At 36.6% G+C, this 23,211-nt stretch overlaps 1 protein-coding gene across 4 annotated transcripts in view; it reads right to left on the reverse strand.

Annotated features, from left to right (window-relative positions):
* LOC120766559 (tyrosine-protein phosphatase 99A) overlaps positions 1-23,211 on the reverse strand; it is a 531,852-nt gene that overhangs the window by 274,997 nt on the left and 233,644 nt on the right. For all 4 annotated transcript variants that reach the window (XM_040092152.1, XM_040092151.1, XM_040092146.1 and 1 more), the window contains exons 5-6: positions 19,527-19,708; positions 10,492-10,673 (exon numbers count right to left, since the gene is read on the reverse strand). In XM_040092152.1, coding sequence (XP_039948086.1) covers positions 10,492-10,673; positions 19,527-19,708 — 364 coding nt within the window. The remainder of the gene's footprint in view (positions 1-10,491; positions 10,674-19,526; positions 19,709-23,211) is intronic.

The following is a 23,211-nucleotide window of genomic DNA, read 5'->3' on the forward strand; positions in this document are numbered from 1 at the left end:
ACGTTGGCCGTAGCCGCTAAAATGCGAGGAAAAATTAGTATGGTATATAGTATAAAGAAGGCAACCACACATCTATTGACACGCTAGTGCAGCGCAGCTAATGCTAAACTTTCATAGTTGTGTTTGTTTTCGTTTAGTACGGCAAATACACCAGCTTAAGTGGTGCTAACAGTCTTGAAAATTAAAATTAAATTTAGCTGAAAATGGTGGTGTTGGCGCCCGAAAGTATGCAGGGAATGCTGAATTTTTTTTTTAAATTATTTTGAATTTTTGTTTGTGAGGAAACTAGTTTTTCGATGTAGCCAGTATTCGGTTTGTAATCATTATCACGTTAGTTATTGTAAATTAATTATTATAGTATTTATTAACATTCCTTATTTAATTTGCAATGAATATAACACTGTAATGATTACATATTTATAGTCATTACATATGTAGCAACTTTTCAAAGTAATGATTATTTTCTGCCATTACTTATTTGATGCGAAATAAATTTTACCCTTTAATATTTATTTATTAATCAGTATTTGTATCACAACATAGCAATTATAGCAAAAGAGCGATTACTTATTACCATTACTTAATTAGTTGAAAATAAATATAATGTTGTGTTGATGATTTATTAATCAGTAATTGTAAAGATTACATAGTACTTTTTTTAGATTACTGGAAAGTAATGATTATCTGTTACCTTTGCATATTTAATATTTAATGTACTTAACAGTATCTGTAATCATTACCTAGTAACTATTGTAAAGTAACGATAATTTATTACCATTATTTACTTAACTTTAAATAGTTATAATACTGTAATAATTAATTATTAATCAGTATTTGTAATCATTACATAGCAATTATTTTAAAGTAATAATTATATATTACCATTACTTATTTAATTTTAAATAATTATAACACTGTAATGATTATTTATTTAGTTCTAAACACAGCACATTAGTAATTATATATTACCATTACTAATATAGGTAAAAAATTTAATAGTCATAACAATTATTGCAAATTAAGTAAAATTTTACTCTCTGAAGTTTAAGTAAATATAAAAAATAAGCGCTTGTTTATTAAGAAATAATTAAATTTTCATTAAAGTAATCTCTGCTCAATGATAAGAAGTCTTCTCTTACCTTTTTTGTTATAATTACTTTGAACTAAATACGGACTATTAGCTAATACTTTTAAGCAGTAGTCAACCAGTTTCAAACAATGGAAATACTAAATACACACAAGTAATGGTAAGTAATGGCTTATCAGACATTACTGCTGAGTAATTAATATTAATTACTTATACATATGAGATATAGCATAACTAAATACTGCAATAAAAGGCAATTCTTAGATGTCACTTCTGAGATATATTAATGTTAAGTAATTGCATACTTGTATTTATTAGGTAAGTTAGTCATCACTAGTAATGATTACCAAGCAATTAAAGCGTAAAATCAAAAACCGGAAAATAATCAGTAGTAACTAATATCTTACTTCAGTCTATAACATATACATAATATAATATATACATATATTAGAGTGATTCAACAAAAAAAAAATTTTTTTTCGTTTGGTACTCGGAAAAATAGGTTCCTCGACACCTCTAAGAAAGTCTCTCCAAACATGAGTTTTTAATTGTAACGGGAAGGTCCTCCTACATACAGTTTTCTATTTCTTCTTATTATAAGATTGAAAAATTTATATCTCGCTTCCAACTACTTGAAAAAATATCTTGTTCCTTGGATTTTGTAGGAAATTGAATGCTCTACAAAAAGGTCTACTATGATTTTTTCGTAAACCCAACCGTTTAAAAGATATTAACGGTTGAAGTTTGATTATTTTTGGGAAAATTTTTTATTTCTTATGAATTTTATAACTCAATACATATATATATATATATATATGTTATATATATGTATTATACATATATCATTATATATAGAGGATCCGCCCTCACGTCGCTGTGGTATACATTTTATACTATAATTCATATAATAAACTATTCAATCCAGTGAAAATTTTATTTGCGTTTTTGTCGGTATAACAATCCAAGGGATTATAGTTGAAATTTAATTTTGAATATGTTCATACAAACAAATTTCATTGGAAAAAGTAACGAATTTAAGGCTGTTTTCCTAACGTCTGATTACCAGCCTTTCTGTGCAGTTAATAGAGTTATCCGCTTAATAGATTGTACTTAATAAACATTAATAATAAGCATGGTTAGAGGAGATGTCCGCTTATTAGAGCGTCCATTTAATAGAGTCTTCACTGCATTTTTCATTTATGAATTGTTTTTACTATCCTATCTTCTAAGTTGGTCCAAACTCGACACAGTGTATTAAATTTTACTAAAATCGGTGCAGCAGTTTATTAGTCCATCGCGGACAAACAACGTGACACGTACTTTTTATATATAAAAATAACATAAAATATATTCAAAGAGTAATTAAAGCAGTTATTTTTATGTAGTCGACAATGATTACTTTTCGTAAAAAATATTTGAATTTTTCACAATTCAAATTCATATGTCTTATTTTATTAGTAATTTATTAAAAAAGAAATTACTATAAAGGAATACGTAGTAATTAGGAATTTTTAAGTATTCAAAAATTGCACTTATTAATCAAATATATTTACTAACTGGTGAAAATAACAACTACATTTTTATTTATGCAAATTTCGGGACCCATTCTTAGTAAATGTAAATTACTTAACAATAATTAATTAAAAGTGATTATTTAGTGAGTTGTTAACTAGTGAATTTGAAGAACATTAAATTAAGTACCATGTTTTTATTATCTCATATCCATTAACCCTACATATGGGTGTCTAAATAACTTTGCAGGTATCTAATCTTTGTCAGAGCGCCATACCCATGGCTAAGTCGTAGTTCCAGTGCATATTTACACCCCTCTATAAAAATACTTCCAACTCATATCTGCCAGTTTTTGGCGAAATTTTTGCAGGTGCCATAACCTTCTTGTAACCTGAATGCATTTGCTATTTATTCGCTAATAAATGTGGCGTTATCTAAAGCGTTGCGTTATCTTGCTATATTCGCATATTTTAATTGGAAAATCCTAACGGCTGCGAGCACAATATTTTTCTGCACATGTATGGATCTAGGTGAACACACAAACGCTCATATGGTTAATGGGAAGTGCTATCGCGAAAGGGGCATTGTCTGAATTTTGGCCGAATATTCGTTATTTTTATTTCCGAAAGCTGCACTTCATATTAGAGATTTGCAACTTTTTGATAACTCGTTATTTATTTGGACAAACTAGTGCATATGCGCGCGCCTGTGTGTATGTGCGTGTGTGATTTTTATGTTGCGCAAAAATATAGAATTTTTCAGAGAACAAAAAGCGCTTTCGATGTTAACTATCGCCTATATAGTTGCAACGACATGTATGCGAGTCGGTATGCGTGTGTGTGTGACAAACTCATCGTATGCCGTGCACTAACACACTCTCGCAGTCTCACACATGCAGCAGACATTATTAAAAAACAGTTTCACAGCCGGAAAATATGCAATGGAACGTGATAGTAGTTTAGTGCGGCTGCAGAATCTTGTAGATATATATAGTTAAGGTGGCAGTTTTCGACTTTTGTTGCATACAGACACACGAACACACGCGCCACGTTTGTGCTCGTGTTGTTGTCGTTTTTGGGCTGTGTGCGCTCGCGCGCGTTTGTCTGCTGTGGAGCGTGAGTCACAAGCCAGCAAAATGTTGCGATAAAAAATTGAAGTTGCACGTTTTCGCCTCGCAGGGTAATATTTCAGCATCAAAGTGTTATGCAAATAAAAGGCGAATAGATGCAAAAAAACGACAAAATGTTGGAAAATAAAGTAAAAATAAAAAGTAACACAAATTTTGTAGTAAAAATGCGCACAAATGCGCAAGGGCACAAACAATCAAAGTGCATGCGGAAGCGTGTGTAAAAAAGTAGTATTCTATAAAATAAAAGCGGCTGCCGGCAATAAAAGCAGGCAAAGCGCAGCAAATGGCAAAATGAAAAGCGTGCGCTAAAGGCGCGATGAGTGTGCGCTTTTACGAAAAATATGCACTTGGGAGCGCTTTGCGGCGCATACACGCAGACGAAGACGCGCGGTCGGCAGCGGTGATATTGGCGCAAAGGCGGCTCGTTTCCCTCAGCCGCGCTGCTGACAGTGCACCCTTCTTCAGCTTTGGCGCGCGTCGCCGATATGAGCTGACAACCCCCCGCTCCGCTGCTACTGGTACGTGAGTATAATCGCTGATAATTTTCGGGATATATGGTAAGTGCGATAAGTTTGCAATTGCACTGGCAGCAAGGCAGCAAATAAAGCGCAAAATATATGTAAAGTGGAGTCGCGGAGGCAATAAAGCGTTCGGTTGCTAACAAAGCGCCTAACAGAGCACATTAGTCTCCATGTGAATGAGCTGTAGTATGAGCGGCAAGGAGACGAGTTGGTGTTGCATTAAATTTAGAGCGTTTGCGTTTGTTAACCGTGCTTTATGTGCTGATATTTAAATTGACTTGCAAATGCAAAAGGTGTAGCTGAGAGTTGCATGAACAGTTATACTTAAAGAAATGTAGTGGGAATGAAAAAAAGTGGCAAGTGCGATGCTTTCCATTAACTATTTCTTACAGGTAGTATTTGCTCTGAAATTGCCAAAAAATGGCAGAAACCTGCAATACAAAAAAATAAATGGCATCTAAAGCATTTGCTAAGAACTTTTGGTCTCCTTAGAATAGTTAAGCTTTTCTTGGCATAATGCTAAGAAATCGAAATTCGAAAATCCATTTTCCTTCGCCATGTCAGTTTTTACGCTTGCTCAGTAGAGAACGATGATAGTTTTCGATATTAACAGGCTTGACTAACTTGTCATTAAGAGCACCGTCAGACTTATTATATTTCCAGTGTGAGTAGAGCCGAACCAATTTGTAGTGCTAGAAAAGAATCCCAGCTTTCATTGGACTAACAGAGTTCCGTAGTCAAATTTAACCTCATTGAAATACTTCAAATATTTGACTTCCAAACAGTATGGAACTGAGGCCAAGTAATGCCGCAGTGCCCAAAAAAAGTAATTAAAAGTACCCATTACAATGGTCTGGTGGCGTCAAATGCCCGCAGAATGCGGCTGATAGATCAAGAAGATTGCACGAAATGTCTACAGTTAGACACCAGGGAAACAATGCAGCAGCTCTTGTGCACTTGTCACGCATTGGAAAGACTATGCTGTAAACATCTGGGGTTCCCACAGTATGATACACTGGAGGAGGTACCGATAGCGAAGCCACAGAGTTTGTTAAAATTCGCGTCAAGTGCAGGCATCTTAAAGGATGACTACACCTCATGGATCTAGTAACTTATCTCCATCTGATACCGTAAGGAACCAAAATTGGTCTATGCGTGGCTCATTGACCTACCTGATTAACCCCACATAACCCGTTACCAATTTAAAAAATTTACTAACCAATTTGGCATTCAAGAGATCCTTTAAAGAAAAGGTCTAATCGATCATTTTATAGTTGAAGAAGTGATCACTCGGAGCCTTATAAATGAAAACTAATGATCGGTAGTTGGTTTTCTCAATAGAAAGTTTAATGAATTTTAAGTCCGTACAACTTTGATCAAACTCTACTTTTGGAATTCAGAGAATATTACTGCCAAGTGTGGTTACAATATCATCTGAGCAAATTTGACACAGATCGGTTTAACTTGTGTATTGAGGAGTCTACTTTATCAGAAATGTTAGTATTTCAGTGCCACAAAGTATTCAGTGAAGTCATCGAATACTTGCCTCATGAGAGTTGTCCGACGATTATATCAAACAGTTAAAGAGACAGTACTAGAATTTGATCCTGTTGGCTTCAGAGCAATAGCACACGGTATCAACATATGATAATATATGGATGAACTCAATGCTTTGAATATGAAACGTTCTAAAAGACCTGAATATTTTGCAAAAAACGACGTCGAGTAGAGATCGCAAAGATATACTTGCTGAGGACCCTATATTCATCAAACTTATTATTCCTAGGAACCAGTCCTGCGTTTATAAATGCGACAACTATGCGATTGGCGCTTCAAAAGTGAACAAAAATCAAGAACAACACGTCAGAGCTCAAGAACATGGAATGAACACAGGATGAGACGGTCAATAAGGTATACAACTTGGCTTTAGAGGTCTCAACTATGTCAATTAAAAGTCATTCATTGAAGGCACTAAACGTCATTCTGCAAGTGTGTGAAAAATTTGGGTTAAGCACGGTCATGCTAGTATTGGATCAAAAGAAGCCAAGTTTGAAAGTAACATAAAAGTGTGTACTAAAACGCATGATGAATACGGGACAAATTTGATCAGCTAACTAGGTAATCGATTAACAATTTTCGAAAGTAAAGAATTAAAGCTTTTCTTTAGTATTTAGTAAATTTGTTACGTGTATGTGAACTTAGTTCTGCCCAATCCAAAAAAGGGGAGACCCCACAATCTGCGCCAATTACTGTAAGGTAAGTCTGTTCAACATAGCATACGTACTGTGTGAAAGATTGAAGCCCATCGACAACAAACCGATTGGACCTTATCAGTGAGGCTTTAGGAATGAAAAATCAACAACTAAACAGATATCTATCATGCGCCAAATCTTGGAAAAGACACGTGACACACGCGAAACACATAACCTCTTCGTCGATTTTAAAGCTGTTTTTGACTGCACGAAAGGAGCTGCCGCTATGTCTGAATTTGGTATGCCCGCAAAACCAATACGGCTGTGTAAGGCTAAGGTTGAGCAATACAAAACGCTTCATCAGAATCGGGAATGAACTCTCCCAGCCGAAGGTTTTAGACAAGGCGACTCACTTTCTGTGACTTCTTCAATCTACTGCTGGAGAAGATAAGGTACAGGTAAGAGTGTACAGCTGCTGGCGTACCTCGATGATATCGATGAATTGGCATCAAAAACCGCGCCGTTAGTTTTGCTTTCTCCAGACTGGTTAAGGAAGCGATGCAAATGGTAGCGAACGAGAGCAAGATCCCCGTCCTGCTATATGGTGCAGAGGCATGTGCGATGATAGCATATGATGAATTTGCATTAGGAGTTTTCGAGAGAAAGGTTCTGCTGAAGATTTATGTTCCTATACGTTGGCAACGGCGAGTACCGCAGTCAATGTTATGATGAACTGTACACGATATACGACGACATTGACATAGCTCAGCGAATCAGGAGACAGGTTTCGCTAGTTAGGTCATGTTATCCGAATGGATGAAAACACTTCAGCTCTGAAAGTATTCGACGTAATAACAGCCGGGGGAAGCAAAGGGAGAGGAAGACCTCCACTCCGTTGAATAGACCAGGTACAGAAGGACTTGGCTAAACTTGATATCTCGAATTGGCGCCCATTGCGAAAAGAAGAAACGACTGGCGCGCTGCTGTTAACTTGGCTATAACAGCGTAAGCGTTGTCTACGCCGGTAAAGAAGACTCAATATACTCAGTGAGTACCATTTACAGTTAACAGTTTTCACTTTCCGTGGTGAAGAGTCTACTAGCAATATCATTATGTGTTGGTATTAAAGTCCACACCAAGATCAGTTGAGTCTATTTACCCACGTGGTTCCGGATTTATATTCAAATATGTTCCTAAAAAATATTTGGAGAATGCATTATCCGAATGCATTATTATGCTTATCCGAAGACTTAAGAAGGCCTTGTGAATAATTCTACAGAACGAAAAATAGCAGGAAAAATTAAGCGCAACTTCTTAGTCAGAGCAAGAAATCGTTTCCAATTGGTTTATTTTGTGAAATTTGTCCAAGGTAGGAGGGGTAGGTAGGATAGATGTCTTATCATACACCAAGGTATCAAATCTACAAGAACTTATGCTTTTCGAGCACAATTAAAGCCTAAGTGTAACTCTTTAAGTTAAGTTGAACACATCGCGTTCATTTTCGAACCTCTTCCGGAGCCAATATTCATGAAATGTCTTTTCTATGTTCTTCGCAATTTTTGTTGGTGTTGCTTATTTTATCACGACTGCAATTGGATTTGCACGCGATTTCACGAGATACACGTAAATTACCTTTTAATATTAGGTACATGAGCCCGTTTAGCCATTTGTAGGCGCTTAGCGCGGCATTTAACTAAGTTGTCAACATAAATGCCAAAAAAGCAAAAACAAAAACCAAACAAACAACAAAAGCACCGAAAGCACCAGGCCTTAATGCCGAAACAACAATGGCATAAACCCACAGCGATCCGCGACGGCAAATCCAAACTAAACTACAAAACAATAGCTACAACAATAACAGTAACAACGCCAACAGCAAGTGTTGAGAACAATTCAAATTGCCACAACAACACTGCAACTGTCGGAGCAATAAGAGCAAACAGCTTTGTACAGCCCATGAGCTGGCGAATCAACGAACGACACCGGAAATTGTAAGTAAAACTTTTTAGGCTTTGAATTTTAGGGGCCAAATGGCTGACTGCACACATACAAACTTACAAATAGACACACCGACAGACTCACGAGGTGAAAGTACGATGTGGCGCAACTAAATTTGTGTGAGACAGTTGGTGTGAGTGAGCTGAGAATGGCAGTGACAGTATCGTTTTTGGCTAACTACAGTTTCAGGCCTTCGGTGTTGGCGGTCGGACGGAAATTGTGGCTGCGACGACCGTGTCAGCTGTGAATTTCATGTTAGTATGTAGACAGATTTCTAATGTGGGTGTGAAGGTGATGGGTTTTGCGCCTAGGTTTTGTAACCACATCATCAAGTGGATGTATCACAATGTCCCGGTAAGAGCTGAGAGTGATATTGGCTTCCATGATTTTCGGTTTAGAATCGCGTTGTTTTTCACTATAACATCGGTGGATCAGTAGAATAAGAGAACTCGAGTATTGCATATATACTTTCGTGCTTTTTGTAGAGTATCCTGAACCTAAGTAGGTCAATTAAGGAAGAAAAATCGTCGGGAGAGATCAGACTAAGTATTCAATTGAGAAGTCTCGACGAACAAAAACGAGACTTTATAAGTCACTCATTATTCCCGGCTTGCTATATGGTTCAGAGGCATGGATGATGACATCTGATGAGTCGACGTTGCGAGTTTTCGAGATTAAAGTTCTGTGAAAGATTTATGGTCCTATGCGCGTTGACCACGGCGAATATCGTATTCGATGGAACGATGAGCTGTATGAGATATACGACGACATTGACATACATAGTTCGGCGAATTAGAAGACAGCGGCTACGCTGGCTAGGTCATTCGACCCAGTACCCGCCGGGGGAAACAGAGGAAGGATAAGACCTCCACTCCGTTATAAAGAGCAGGTGGATAAGGACCTGGATTCGCTTGGAATCACCAATTGGCGCCAGCTTGTGAAAGGAAGAAACAACTGGCGCGCTGTTGTTAACGCCAGTAAAGAAGAAGAAGATCTGACAGCTATCTTCTTAGTAAATTTTTTACTTACCAATAAACACTCGACGTTTGTATATATAAAATTTAGAAGATTTGGACGAACCTTCTGGTTGTACAGAGGTTACTAAATATGTCCAAGTCCCGAGAAAAGAGAGTAAGACAGGTCCGTAGACTTTTCTCTTCATGATATCATGGTATTTATCCTGACATTGATTGTTGTGACCAGCAGTTTTAACAGTTTTCTAAAATCTGCTTAAGTTATGAAAATGAAATTGAAAGGACGCACCAAAATACTATTGAATTATCTTACACTTTGGTATGTTTTGTAAGTGACCCGGTACCCTCCCACCACTTTGTAGTGCCCTGGAACACAAATTTAACACTTTGAATAATTTGGCGCGTTAACACACCCGAATGGGTTAGTTACATAGCTTGCTGGGTATAAGACACCGAAACAAGGTCTTGCTGGTCGATTGCCTTCAGGTAGGTAGAGTTGAAAAAGTTTTGTTCGGAATGTGGGGATCTACCGGTGGAGGCATGCCTTGTTCGCGCTTTTAGTTGGCTGTCAGATATTTACGCGACGACGGCGACGACGCCAACGGTGACACCGACAATGACAATCAAATGAAAATAAATGACATTCACGGCTGACAACACGGCCTGCCAGGCGCGCGAGCACCTCATCGCTTGTCGGCCTGCAAGTGCCGTCGGCGCAGGTGACAAACGAGCCAATGTGACGAGATGTGAGCGGTGATACATGCGCGCATTTGCGTTGCCGGCAATTGTGCAGCCACAATGAAGCGCAACGCCTCCAAACACAAATGCTACGCAAACATTTGTTCGGTCGTCGCTCGTTGGTTGTGTGTTTTATGAGTAAAGCAACAACCTAACCTAAGGTTGACATTTAGCGGTTGAAAGATAGGCCTCTTTAGCGCGTTGAGCTAAGCGTTGCACAGCCTATACCATTTGGTTACGTCAAATAAATTTCATGAAGCTCTCTTTGGTTTAATCCTATTTTGTTCCTTTTGTCAATATTCGAACCATATTCATGGGGAATTTTAGAAAATGCACTTACCTCGACGGTGCTGTCGCGTATGTAAATCTCCTTGGTGTCGTTGCGATCTCGTGGTCGATATGTTATGCGATAACCGAGAAACTCGCCGAGTATTGTGTCGGCTGGCGGTGGTTTCCACGATATATACACCGATGTGGACGAGGTATTGTGGGCGGTCGTTGGTATTGGTTTGCCAGTTGGAGCTGAAATGAAAAAATTTAAGTGGGTTCAGCCAATAATCAAATGACAATGGAAATGAACTGGGCATAATAGTCTACTTGTATAGGATTACCTTGTATTATTTAAAAAATAAGTAAACAGAGTATTTATGCCAAAAAAGAAATATTTTCAGTAAAAACAAGCAGCTGTTTCGAAGTACCACTTGTTAGCTAATTTTTAAAGGTCATATTAACGGATGTTTGCGTTATCTAAGGCATACTTTGTTCGATATTCGTCCCTTAAGTCTCAGTTAATAATCGTACATTGTAAGGTTATAATACCACCCTAATTAGCCTTTCAAATCTCTGGTGTGATAGTCTCTGTCGGCAACTCGATATGACTCTTTATTGTACTTGGTTGATCCTTTCAAAGCAACTATCGTTCAAGTTCTTGCAACTCTTCGGACTCGAAATGCAGCATATATTGGTTCTCCTATTCGAACGACAACGAACCGCTAACCAAAACAAATCTGAGTTAAGAAGCTTTTAAGTTAAATATCTATATTTCTCGAATTTGGGAGGTTCTTAACAAATATTAAGGCCTTATCGAGCCGAGTATCAGTTCTTATCTCTAGATTTTCTTATTTTTTTTGGAATTGATATCATAATTAGTTGAGCTACCGCATATCTAAAGCTCAAAGCTAGAATACTTATGGAATCAATCAATGAGAATTCAACAATTACGATAAGAGTCGAACCTTTGGGTAGTAGTGGAGACCCTTCACACTTAAATATTCTCGTTTCATTGTAGCGTTCAAGCCATTTGGTGCCCCCACGAAACCAAATACTACCCCCCTTTTTTATAGCTAGTTCAAGGTTTGGTACCTAACGGATTCCTAGAATTCTAAGTCGGGTTTGCGATAAAGCTGGACATTACCAGAGAAAGTGTAGATAAGTTGCGATATACCCTTCGAGTGCAGCTGCGAAAACTATTTTTATAGTGCATTACCATTTTGAACGTTTGTTCTCTAAATGCCCCGTTATGGCAGTTGTAGGTCTGCCCATACCTTTCCTGGGCCTATTTAATAAGTTCTTAATTCCTGTCTTATCATATTTTGGTTATATCTACTTCGCTATCGGATTTGTCTAGAGAGGCTCTTGACATGGCCAAGTCATCTGCGTTTTTGTTGCCGAAAATGTTGCTGCGACAATTATGGACAAGTAGAGTTGACTTGTGAATGCCTTGTTTTAGGCATATTGTGAGGTCAACTCCAACAAAGCAGACTAGTTGGCCATGTCAGAAGCCTTCCCATATATGTACACTATGCTGATTTTAATCTTAGGTAACTATAAGGCTACAAATGTCGCTGTACTATTTGTGTACATTTATGGTAGCTTTTTGAATTCTCCCGCAGTTATTCAATAGGACTTCAGAGGCTTTCTTTTTGTCTAGTGCTTCCACTTGAATGATACTTTGGTAAACGGATAGGTAGAGATATATCAATATCATCGGAGTATACGCCCAACCTTACTCCGCAGTAAACATTTGACCCGTCGGCATGGATTGAAATGGTATTCTCCTCCCTTACTAAACATCTTCTCTATTCAAGTCTAGAAGGTGTTCTCAAATGGAAGTAGCTATTGAAATCCAACGATGAAAGTGTGTAGTCTAATTTATTTTAAATTATTTTGAGCTGGCTTAGAATATCGATATGTCTACATATAACATTTGAAGTTAAATGCATACACAGTGAACAATTGGAATACTCGATAAATAGAAATTCTTTTTTTTTATGGTCAATAATCCCTCGCAACAGCAGTGGTTAACAAATTCTACTTCAATAGCAATGTCCTAAACTCCGTTATCTTTACAGCAACATCAAAATAAAATATATCTGTACAGAAAACATTTTAACTTCTTCATTAAACCCAAAACATGTGACATTGAACCCAATTAAGATTTTTTCCTTATCTGCTCAGTTTCGTATAAATTTTTGCATTCTTCTCATATTCCCTAAAATAATTTTGTATTCTGAGTGGCGTCGTTGTAGTTTTGCATGTCGCGCTGTCAAATTTGCACGCGTCGGCAGAAGTTACCTGCGAAGTGACTGGCTTCCTGCTGCCAGCAATACTTTTTCATTCGCAATTTTTATCCATTGGCCTGTCCCACTTTCCCTTACACGTGCCTTAGTTTGGGAATTTATTGTGACGGTGAATGAATGGCTCATTTGGTTACCGCGATCTCTTACTTTTCTTTTAGTGAGGGCGTGGTTGTTGGTAGAGTTTTGAAGTTGCCGCGCATTTTATGGTGCCACTCTCCCTACCCTTGCCCTATCAATTCATTTATGTGCTCGCATTTACTTGAAACTCAAGTTGCTTGATATTTATTTTATTATATAAACTTCATTTGGACTTGAGCTTGCTATAATGCTGTGCACGCCTCGCCTATCTCTTTCTCTTCCTCCTTCAAGTATACATTTTAATGAATTTTGATTATAAGTGTGTCGCGTGAATGAGTTTCTTAAAAGTGTGTGTGAAGCTTTTTTCATTATTTGGATAATTCAGGAAGGCAGTGACTTTGATAGAATGTCTCTACATGCACTCTCTCATATTTTTTTTGCACTAAATTCGAGTGGCGGGGATATATGACATATCTAATAGCGAATAAATTTGGTAACAGCTGAAAATTTGGTATATATTATATAATACAACATTGAGAACCTTCAAGTACTTTTAGTTACCGCCTGAACTGAGTAATTATCTCTTTTACAGAGTTTCAATTAACTGTATTTTATATTATAGCGAATAAATTTACATTTTCAACATCTACCGAGTAACGTGTGAGACCAACACACGAGAATTTTATACCAAACTTTTTGAGATTCTGGAACATAAATGTTCCTGAGATAATCAGTTACAGTAGGAATCGTTTTCATCGGCGACTGTCGGAATGAGTCCCGTCTACACCAAAAAGCTCGTAGTGATCTACAAATGGATTTCAAATTGCGCTAAACTCTGGTCGCTTCGACTGATTTCAAAGGACCTTCAAGAAATTAATAATGCAAGTCAACTAGTGTGGATTTTTTCTAAAATCTCATCATCCTCCAAAGAACATCGCCAATATTATTTCAGGTGATTATTTTGTTCTCAGAAGTTATTGAAACTAATAAGCCTTATACAAAGGAAGGGTTCGGACTATGAAGTTCTAAGTAATTGGAGATCCAACTAATTTAAAAGAGTGAAAAGCTCCCAAAGTTTAGTTTCAAATGGACAGAACTTATGTCATCTCACCTGTTTTACCAAGAAGTATCGGCGTTTTGAATAGTTTTATTTAAGAAAGCAATGGTAGAGCGATTTTTACCATTGAAAAAAAGCTTGCTTGAAATTTTGTGTTTCCTTTGTAAACACAGCTAGGTAATCGATGAAAATGTAGCAGAAGTGTTTTAACTCTATTACGAAGAAAGTATAATGCATGTCGTCTATGCACCTCTGCTAATGACGATAACATCGCAAAAGGTTTACGAAATAGTGCTTGACATCAGACGTAGAGCAGAGAGAGAGATAGCAGAGAATCTCTTGGCATCATACAGATAGCAGAAAATCTTAACGTGTTTTATAAGTAGATCGACTCAATACATTCTGGTTAAGATTTTGGATAGCTGAGAACCGTGCATTGATCAAACTCGTCATTATGACTGGCGAGACGAAACTTGAAGAACATTTTGTTGAAACTTCAACAATTTAACAAGCGCTACTTCAAAAATAAGCCGAAACCGAAATAAATAAAAATCACTGAAGGTCATCTTAACCGAGGCTCCTAAAAAATATTTGGAAATATGTATTAAGTTTTGTCTTTTATTAGTCTGAAGGAGCCTCTTTTGAAGGCGATAATAAATATTTGCATTAAAATACGCGAAAAAGAAGGCTTTGTTTCAGTCCGGGTGAAGCTGGTTCAGATGTTCTAATATTTTGTATAGGAACTATTCTTTTCAGAGAGTTTGTGAAATTTATTGCTTTCCGATACTTATCTTGTGTCCCCAAAAGGGCATTTAGGGTACCCTAACTCAATCAATACAATCCACAAAGGGGTTGAACTTTTCCTACTTTCCTACTACTTCCTCTCGTACTGCACATTGCGTCACTTTTATAGTATAATTTGTATAAATCTGACCTGTTTGAGCTCGACGTTTGACTTCCCTGCAAGGAGTCACGTTGATTGATTGATTGGCCTAGCTGCTTTTTAGACCCATAAAGCAATTGAGAACGGAAACTCAATGTTTCCTGAAGGCAAAATTCAATTTGGGCACTAAGTATCAAATGATATTTCCAAGCAAGTTGAACTTCTTTCCAAATTAAACTCGATACAAAGGCCAAACAAAGCAACACAGCGCACAATCGCATCAACGCGAAAAGGAAGGGACGAGCGTGTGAATGCCACTTCTTCTTCTTCTTTGACGAAAGCGTGAGCACAAAAGCCGAAACTTTTTGGGAAAATATGTGTGTAATTTGCATCGTTTCTAATAAACGGAAGCTCATTGTGGCATATTCAACTGACACAAATGCTTGTGGCAAGTACCTACCAGCACAACAACAGCAACAGCGCGCACCGACGTAAGAGCACACGGATTTGAGTGACAAACAGTGGCTATATTTGTGTGCTTGACTGCTTGACGTTGCATGCGTGAGGACATTTTCCACCGCCGGCATGCGTGCACATACATATGTGTGCGTGTGTGAGTCGGTGTGCGGCAACAATGAACACCTTAATTGTTGACAAAGTGGCAGCCGCAAAGAGCGTAAACGAACGTTTTGCTGGCAACTCAAGATGGTGGCAGACAACAGCATGCTGGTCGTGTGGGAGATAGTGAGTAGATACAACAACAACAACAACCAAAATGTATAAGAACACTGCAAACACAAGCAGAATCAAGCAACCGTTATTTGGTCGCCAGGTGAGGAATCGTTTTGGGAATTAGGTGGGTACACAATCATGTGTGGCACGTATGTGCTTGTGAGTGTGTGTATGGTGCCACTAAATACCACAAGATTCTGTCACACACGCACACATCTACGAAATATTTCGACTTCTTGCAGCGCTTGTGTGCTTGCTGTGGAGGTGGCAAGCAACAGCTGAATACTTGCTGAGCCCCCAAAGCTTTGTTGTTGCCACTTCTGCTGCTTTTGTCACGACAGTTGAGCCTGTCACACGCTAATGACGCTTCAATGCTCTTGCTTTGGTGTTTGCGGCCATTATTGCTGCTGCTGCCATAATTGTTGTAGTTGTTGTGATCATTGATGTATTTGTTACTATTGTTGTTGTGGCATGCGGACAACTTACTGGCGAGTGACTTCGATTGCAGCTGCGATTTATTGTTGCAGCTTTACTATGGCCTCGAGTTGCTAGGCGAGTGAGTTGTCATTTTAGTGTATTCACACACACACACACACACATGAAGACATACGTGTATTTGTTGCGCATTGCACATACTTCATTGAATCATAACATTTCGCTTTATGTGCGCCAATTCGCTGCGTACGCAGGTGATAAATTTGCCCTTTTGTATACAAACACTCATACATACACGAATATATATGTATATATAGTATATGAGTTCTGTGTGTGGCTTTCCAGCTACATTGTTAGCTTTTATTGTTGATTTTTGCTGCCAATTGACAGTTATTGCTGCCATCCATGGCTGCATCGAGCATCAAGCGCCTTTGCGCTTTTTCCGCATACCCGCATGCATGTGTATATGTATGTGTATATGAGTAGTGTTATTTTCTTTTAAAACATATTCATGTGGCTCTTTGTCGTTACTTGTTACTGTTAAATGTTTGGCTGCTCAATTAAAGTCACAGAGTCAACGAAATTGTCTTGCTGTTAAGCTTGTACAAAGGATTCCAGAAATTATTGCGAAGTCATGTTTTCATTGCATAGCGATGAAAGCTAATTGGTTGTGCTTTCATGTAGTTCCGTAGTTTATGTGAATTCGCTACTACTTGCTCTGTTTATAATAGTTGCATTGGTAAAGAAGCGCTGGGTAACCTCCATCAGGCATTTGGTTAGATGTTCCTCCATCTCTTTCTTTCTTAACAAGCTTGTGGTATAATCCTCTTAACATTTTCCCAACCTTAGGCTACTGGTGTCCGAGTTAATGAATTTAAGAACTTATACCGATGAAAAGTTATCTGAAGGATGTATTCAGTTTGCCGCGTTCAAGTATACAAGTAGTAAGTTGATCTACTTTACTTACAGCTTTCCTTCGCGAGTATTCAATAATATTCTTACATCTTGGAAAATCGCTCAAATTTAAGTTATCAGTCATGTTCGTAGTTAATCGTCATGATTCGTAGTTATTCGTCCCCGCTTTCAGTGACAGGTAGCAAAACTTATAATTATTTCGGGTAGACTGTCGACTTTTTGTTGGAGCTGACGGTGTCTTTACAACAAACAGGCGATCAAGCTTTGATTGCCATGCATAATTAACGGTAGTTGGACCTGCAATATTAGTTATTCAAAGTCCTCCAGAATTATTTTGAAAAGTGGAGTATAATCGAAGAAGATTGTTGCCATACATACGATGAGCTCGTGAAACCCTTGGGAGTCACTCAAGGCGTCAATTTGAAACGTTGAAAGCAGAAGGACACCTTCAAACGCAAGGAAATTGGTTAACCTACTATTGTGGTTAAAAAATAATACAACTTTTTAATTTAAATTTCGATCTCAAACTCATTCGTCGAAATAATATGATTATAGGTTAGTATGGCTGTCAGCAATTGTTTTGAAAAATTACGTCGAACTAATATCTGTAAAGCAATGCTTTCCGACTACCAGGACGTCATGAACCTTATTATTACTAGCGATGAGTCAGGCATCTATACTTGCGACCCGGAAACAGACGATCAATTGTCCGAATATCGTGGCAAAGGTTAGGTACGCCAAAGAACGTCAAAAATCAAGTTTATGTTGACGTTTTTTCGATTATTGAGTTGTTGTGCACGCCGAATTCCTTTCGACCGGCCAAACTGTCAGCAAGGAATACTGTTTGAGTGTTTGTGAGCTTTTCGCCAAGTTTTCAACCAGAATTGTGCCGCAACCACTGCATTTGCCTGATTTAGCTCTGTGTGAACTCTGGTCATTCAGCAAACTCAAATGACAGTTTTGAGGAAACCGTTTTGAGTCAATTGAAGACATTAAACTTGAGTCGCTATGCGCATTGAAGGCTATTCTGGAAATTAAACAACTGTTTCGAGGATTGGAAAAGACGTTGGCACTAGGATATGAGGGACAAGGGGCATTATTTTGAAGGTTAATTAATGTACATAGTAGAAATGGAAGGCAGGAAACGTTGAAAGATGGTTCTGTATCTCAGTAACGTAACGTCTAGGATATAAAAGAATAACTTTTTGCATCGCTCTGAGACTGGTAATAAAAATCGGATTCACTAGGACAACGAAATGTACAAAATCATATTTGAACCTTAAACAACCAGCTAAATCAACGAAAAAGCCGGATATCCAGTACGCCAAGGTATTTTCTGTGTTTGGTGGGTTCAGAAGGGCGTGCTTTATTGTGAAATCATTAATGTGGAGTGTTCAAGTTGAAGAGAGCGTTGCCGAAAAATACCCGAAATTTGCAAAAAGGCTCGAGCCAATAATTTCCCATCATGACAGCGCTAGGTCACGTGTTGTCAGAACGGTTAAAAACTATTTGCAAGAAAGCGGCTATTAATTTTGGTATCACCCTCCTTAAAACACACACCGTGCCCCTTCTGACTACTACTATTTCCAGTCTATGCACAATGACTTTAGTGGAATACGATCACATGAGAATATGGTATCAAAAATTTGCTTGATTCATTTTTGGTTGAAAAGCCGGATATGTTTTTTTAGGATTGAATCCACAAATTTCCATAAAGATGGGAAAACTTTATTGCTTCAGGTTGACAGTGTTTTAAATACTAGCCAGGGATGGGGCACTCTTGGAATGGGACCAAACTGAATCTTTATAGGCGTCGTGCGTTCTAGTCCTGACCCTTGGAACTCACGTGCGCTTAGCAAACGCTGGTGGACGACCCGCTTCTGTGCGACTGAAAGATTCTTTTGGTTCAGAGTAGTATACAGTATTTGCCTTTAACAAAGTTCATCTTACCACAATCGTCTTACACGACATTGTCCAATAGGCTGTATGTCTGCCCATAGATGAACTAAAGGCTGAAGATTTTGACGGCGTAAGTTGGCAAAGTTGAAAGAGTTTGGCATGAAAATATCTAGGCACATTCTTTTCCATTGTTTAGCCTTTGCAAACCTAATGCTAAAATATCTTGGTATTGCCTCCGATGAGCCAGGAGACGTAGCAGAAACTGACACCAGTAATTTATTAATTTGCAAAGTTGTTATGATTTCTGAACCAGAAATTTTAGGTAACACAACGGACCAGCGTTCTAAGCGTTTCAAGTAAGATCCCTGTAAGGATCAGCCTTTCAACCTAACCAAATCGAACCTGGCTGCATTATGTTAAATTGTTCCTTACTACATTAATGTTGAAAAAATAAATATCAACTCGCTAACTGAACTAGTATCTTTTTAAGGAAATCATAATTCTTCATTCTAGCTTTCTATGAAAACAGTTAATGTCATAGAATTCCTATCACTAAAATTTTTTCATTTAGAAGTCCTGCGAATTCGATAAACTTAATACAGTTACATAATAATTTAGCATATCCATAACCTCCAAGGTTAGTCGCAAATGTTGCTATATTCAAAACCGAAATTTTTGGTTCTATAGTGTACACTGTTTCAGTTCTTTATATCTAGATTTAAAACTTAAATGACGTATATCATATCATGCAAATTAGTTTTCAATAAAAATGCTTTAAGTGGTATGTATATACTTACCCTCGCGCAGTGTGACAATGTAGTAGGATTCCTTGGACGGTGCGCTTATACCCAACTTATTGACCGCCAGCAAGCGAAAGCTATAAACGGTGAAGGGTATTAGCGCGGTGACTTGATATGATGTCTGATTTGATTTGGTTAAAATTTGCGGTACTTGATCCCAAGGTCCATTCTCACCGACTCTGAAAGAAATAAAATTTGTTTTATTATTTTTTGTAAAATATTATATATTTGTTAAGGTAATTCATAACTGGAGGCATTTCTTAATGCTTCACTTATGTGATTTTGTGTTATATCAAGCTTTATAGAGATGAGTATGTAGTATACATGTTTACCCTGAATATAAAAATTATATATGTCAGTCAGCATTGACAGTTCTTGCCAGTGGCGAACGCAGGAAAAAAATTTGGGGGGGGTTTTAGGTAAAAAGACAATGTTTCATTATTTTATTCACAAATTGAAGTCTATTTATTTTGGGCCATAACATTTGAAATCTCTTCCTCCGTCACGTCTATATCTCTATGGATATTCAAGAGAGCCATTCCGTTCAGGCGTGCTTCTCCAGTTTTATTTCTTAAATGTGTTTTAAGCCTGCGAAGTGAGGAAAACGAGCGTTCACTTGAAGCATTGACAGATATAGGGATTGTTGCTCAATCTTTAAAAAACGATGCACTAAAAAAGTTTTGGATCTCTTTGTTTGATTTAACCAGTTCTGAAAATATATTCTAAATTTTAGTTAGAAAATATAATCTGAAGAAAAGATTTTAACCTTTTCCACATTCTAAATTCAGCAAATGAAAAACAAATAATAAGTAAAGTTGTGTATCTAATTCAGACCAGTTTTTTCTGGTTGTTTTTATTAAAAAGATAGACATTTTAGTTAAGACACTCAAGTATTTTTTTGCAAATAACATACTTTTTTTTAATTTAAATTTATTTCACACAGTTTGCTCATGGAACGAAAACTGAAAGTCATAATAAATGAGTTTTTATTTTTCCTTTATTATGATTAACAATAAACTCTAAAAAATAATAGAAACCTTATTGGTGACTTTTCAGTTCAGAACTAATTTTGAAAAGAAGTCCATTTTCGACTCACAACTCCCCTTAAATCTAAAAAAATCCAGTTCAGCAGCCACAGAGTTATAAGGCAAGCTCATTACTTTGAAGCAAATTAAAAAAAATGTCTCTGTCCAATTTATATTTTTCTGGGTTTTTTAATTGGCCTACATTCCCACAACTTTTTAATACTATCCAGATACAATAGGTTTGTTTTTAGTTTAACATTTTCATAGTTTCAAAAAATTAAATTCTATCAGCAGAAAAGTATCAAAATAGGCCGTTTGTATATCCAGAATATACATTGTACATACTAGGTGTTTTTCTTTATTTGAACTATTAATTTTTTTCAATCCCGTCACGAAATTTCCTTGGAAATACTCTAAACAAAATTCTCTGAAAATTTTAGCCCTTAATATTAACATTAAGAACTGGACCAAGGCCTGTAAAAATTTTCCATAGAAAATACACTACAATCGTGATTTTTTTTCTTTAAATTCCTACAGATCAGAGGTATTTTATGGCATCGCTTTGACTTTAGACGCATATTTCTCAGAATTGTTCACTCTACAAAAGTGCCCAGAGCAACATAGTCGTAACTCACACCGGCGAGGTAGTTCGGGGCTCTAAACCTGATTTTTCCATGGAATTCGAATTTTTTTGTATATATCTCGTTAATGACAAGAGCAGTAGGAAACATGTTCATCACAAACTTGTAGGAATTTTATTTGCTTTGAGATATTCAGCTTTTTAAGTAAGTCTTTATAATATTTTCATAGATGGCATGTAATAAAAAAGCTGGTATTTTGATTTTTTCTTTAAGAAGCTGCTCATTTTCGGAACTGCCAAATCGGACGACTATAGCATAGAGCTGGCATACAAATTAAGCGATAGGTTTCAAGTAATTGTATTGAGAAATTTTTCATTTACGAGATATCTTCAAGAAATTTTGCATGGATTATTCACCAAGGCAATGTTGCCAATTTTGAAGAAATTGTTCAGTTTGAATCACTATAACGTATAGCTGTCATACAAACTGAACAATAAGTGTGAAATTTTTAAAAGGAATCTTTTATATCTATTTATAAAGGGCATTATAGCTACGTTGCAATCGTCGTTATCGCTTTTTTCTTATTTAGCGATGTCTACTGGAATTTTATGATATTTTTTGTATGAAAAATAGTAATAAATTAAACTTTAAATAACTGTGAAAAATTTTTATAAATTATTATCTTCCTTTTTAATGATGACAACTGCTTCAGTCAAGTTTTTGTGAGCATTTCATTACTGCCCATATTCAAACAAAAAAAAAATGTTTTTTTATTCGAATTTTTTCTTCTGTATCAAATGAAATTGAAATGAGATTAAAAATTAATTTCTATAAAGTCACTAATATGCTTATTATATATAAAATATTTTTATTATGCAGCGATTATTATGTTAATGCATTATGTACCGTTATTAGACCATAAACCGAATGCTTATGACTAATTCAAAAAGTCGCGCTTTCAGAAGAAAATCAAATAAAAATTTGCTTGCAAATTCAATGGAAATGTCTGCGCGCGGATTTCATAAAAGAAATAAACTTATAAAAGAATATCAACATGTCCACAGCATCAAAGTGAATTAAGCAGCGAGTGAATACAATTTTTAATATGCATGTGTGGTCAAAACACACACACACACACACATCCACGCAGACTCTCACAAAACCGCATTTAAATAAACTTACACGCGAGCTAGAGCATGAAAATAATAAATTCCATTAAAATGTGTAACCAAAGCAAATGCATGTGTATTTGTGTGTGTATGTGTGCATGTGTGGGTGCATGAAAGCAGCGAGTGACTCGGTGCATTTAGTAATAAGTGACGCCAACAGTGAATGCAATAATTTTGAATGAAATCAAAACATCCACAGAAACACACACACAGCCGCGCTTGGAGGCACTACCACGCACACATGCACACGTGTATGAATGTGTCTGCATAATAAGCTTTGCTGAATAACCTGCTTTTATAATTATTTAATTTTTCTTTTGCCACTTTCATATTGTATATATGTCGGGTATATATGTATACATATATGTGACTAATATGAAAATATTTGGACTTTGTGAATAACGGGTCGCTATGTGCGGGAGGTGAGAGAGCTGCAAGTAGCAGTAACAAAGCTGTGGGCGATAACGTTGGCGACATTTACATGCGCGTATGATTTATTGAAAGTCACATAATGGACATAAGGGTGGTTTGTTTTTTAATAAACAAGAAATATAAGATTTAAAAAAACATGTTATTACAAAAAAAAACAATTTAAATTCTAATACAATTAGTTCAGTTATTTTTCCAAAAACTTTAGAAAAATATTTAAAATTAATTTTATCATACTTAAATGGTCAACCAGCAACCCACATATATCGAAAATGTCTGGCATAACTATTGACTATTTTTCTTGTTAAAATAAAGTTAGAATAATCTTAATGTTTAAAAATTTCAAATAGTGTTTCGAAATTGCTTCAAATAAACTAACTTCACACTTATAAACTAAACAATACATTTGAGAGTCAATTAAGAACTTTTCGTAAATACTCTATGAGCAAAAAATAGTAAGACTTTGCTCATAATTTTA

Source organism: Bactrocera tryoni, chromosome 1 (genome assembly GCF_016617805.1).
Source record: "Bactrocera tryoni isolate S06 chromosome 1, CSIRO_BtryS06_freeze2, whole genome shotgun sequence".
Lineage (NCBI taxonomy): Eukaryota > Metazoa > Arthropoda > Insecta > Diptera > Tephritidae > Bactrocera > Bactrocera tryoni.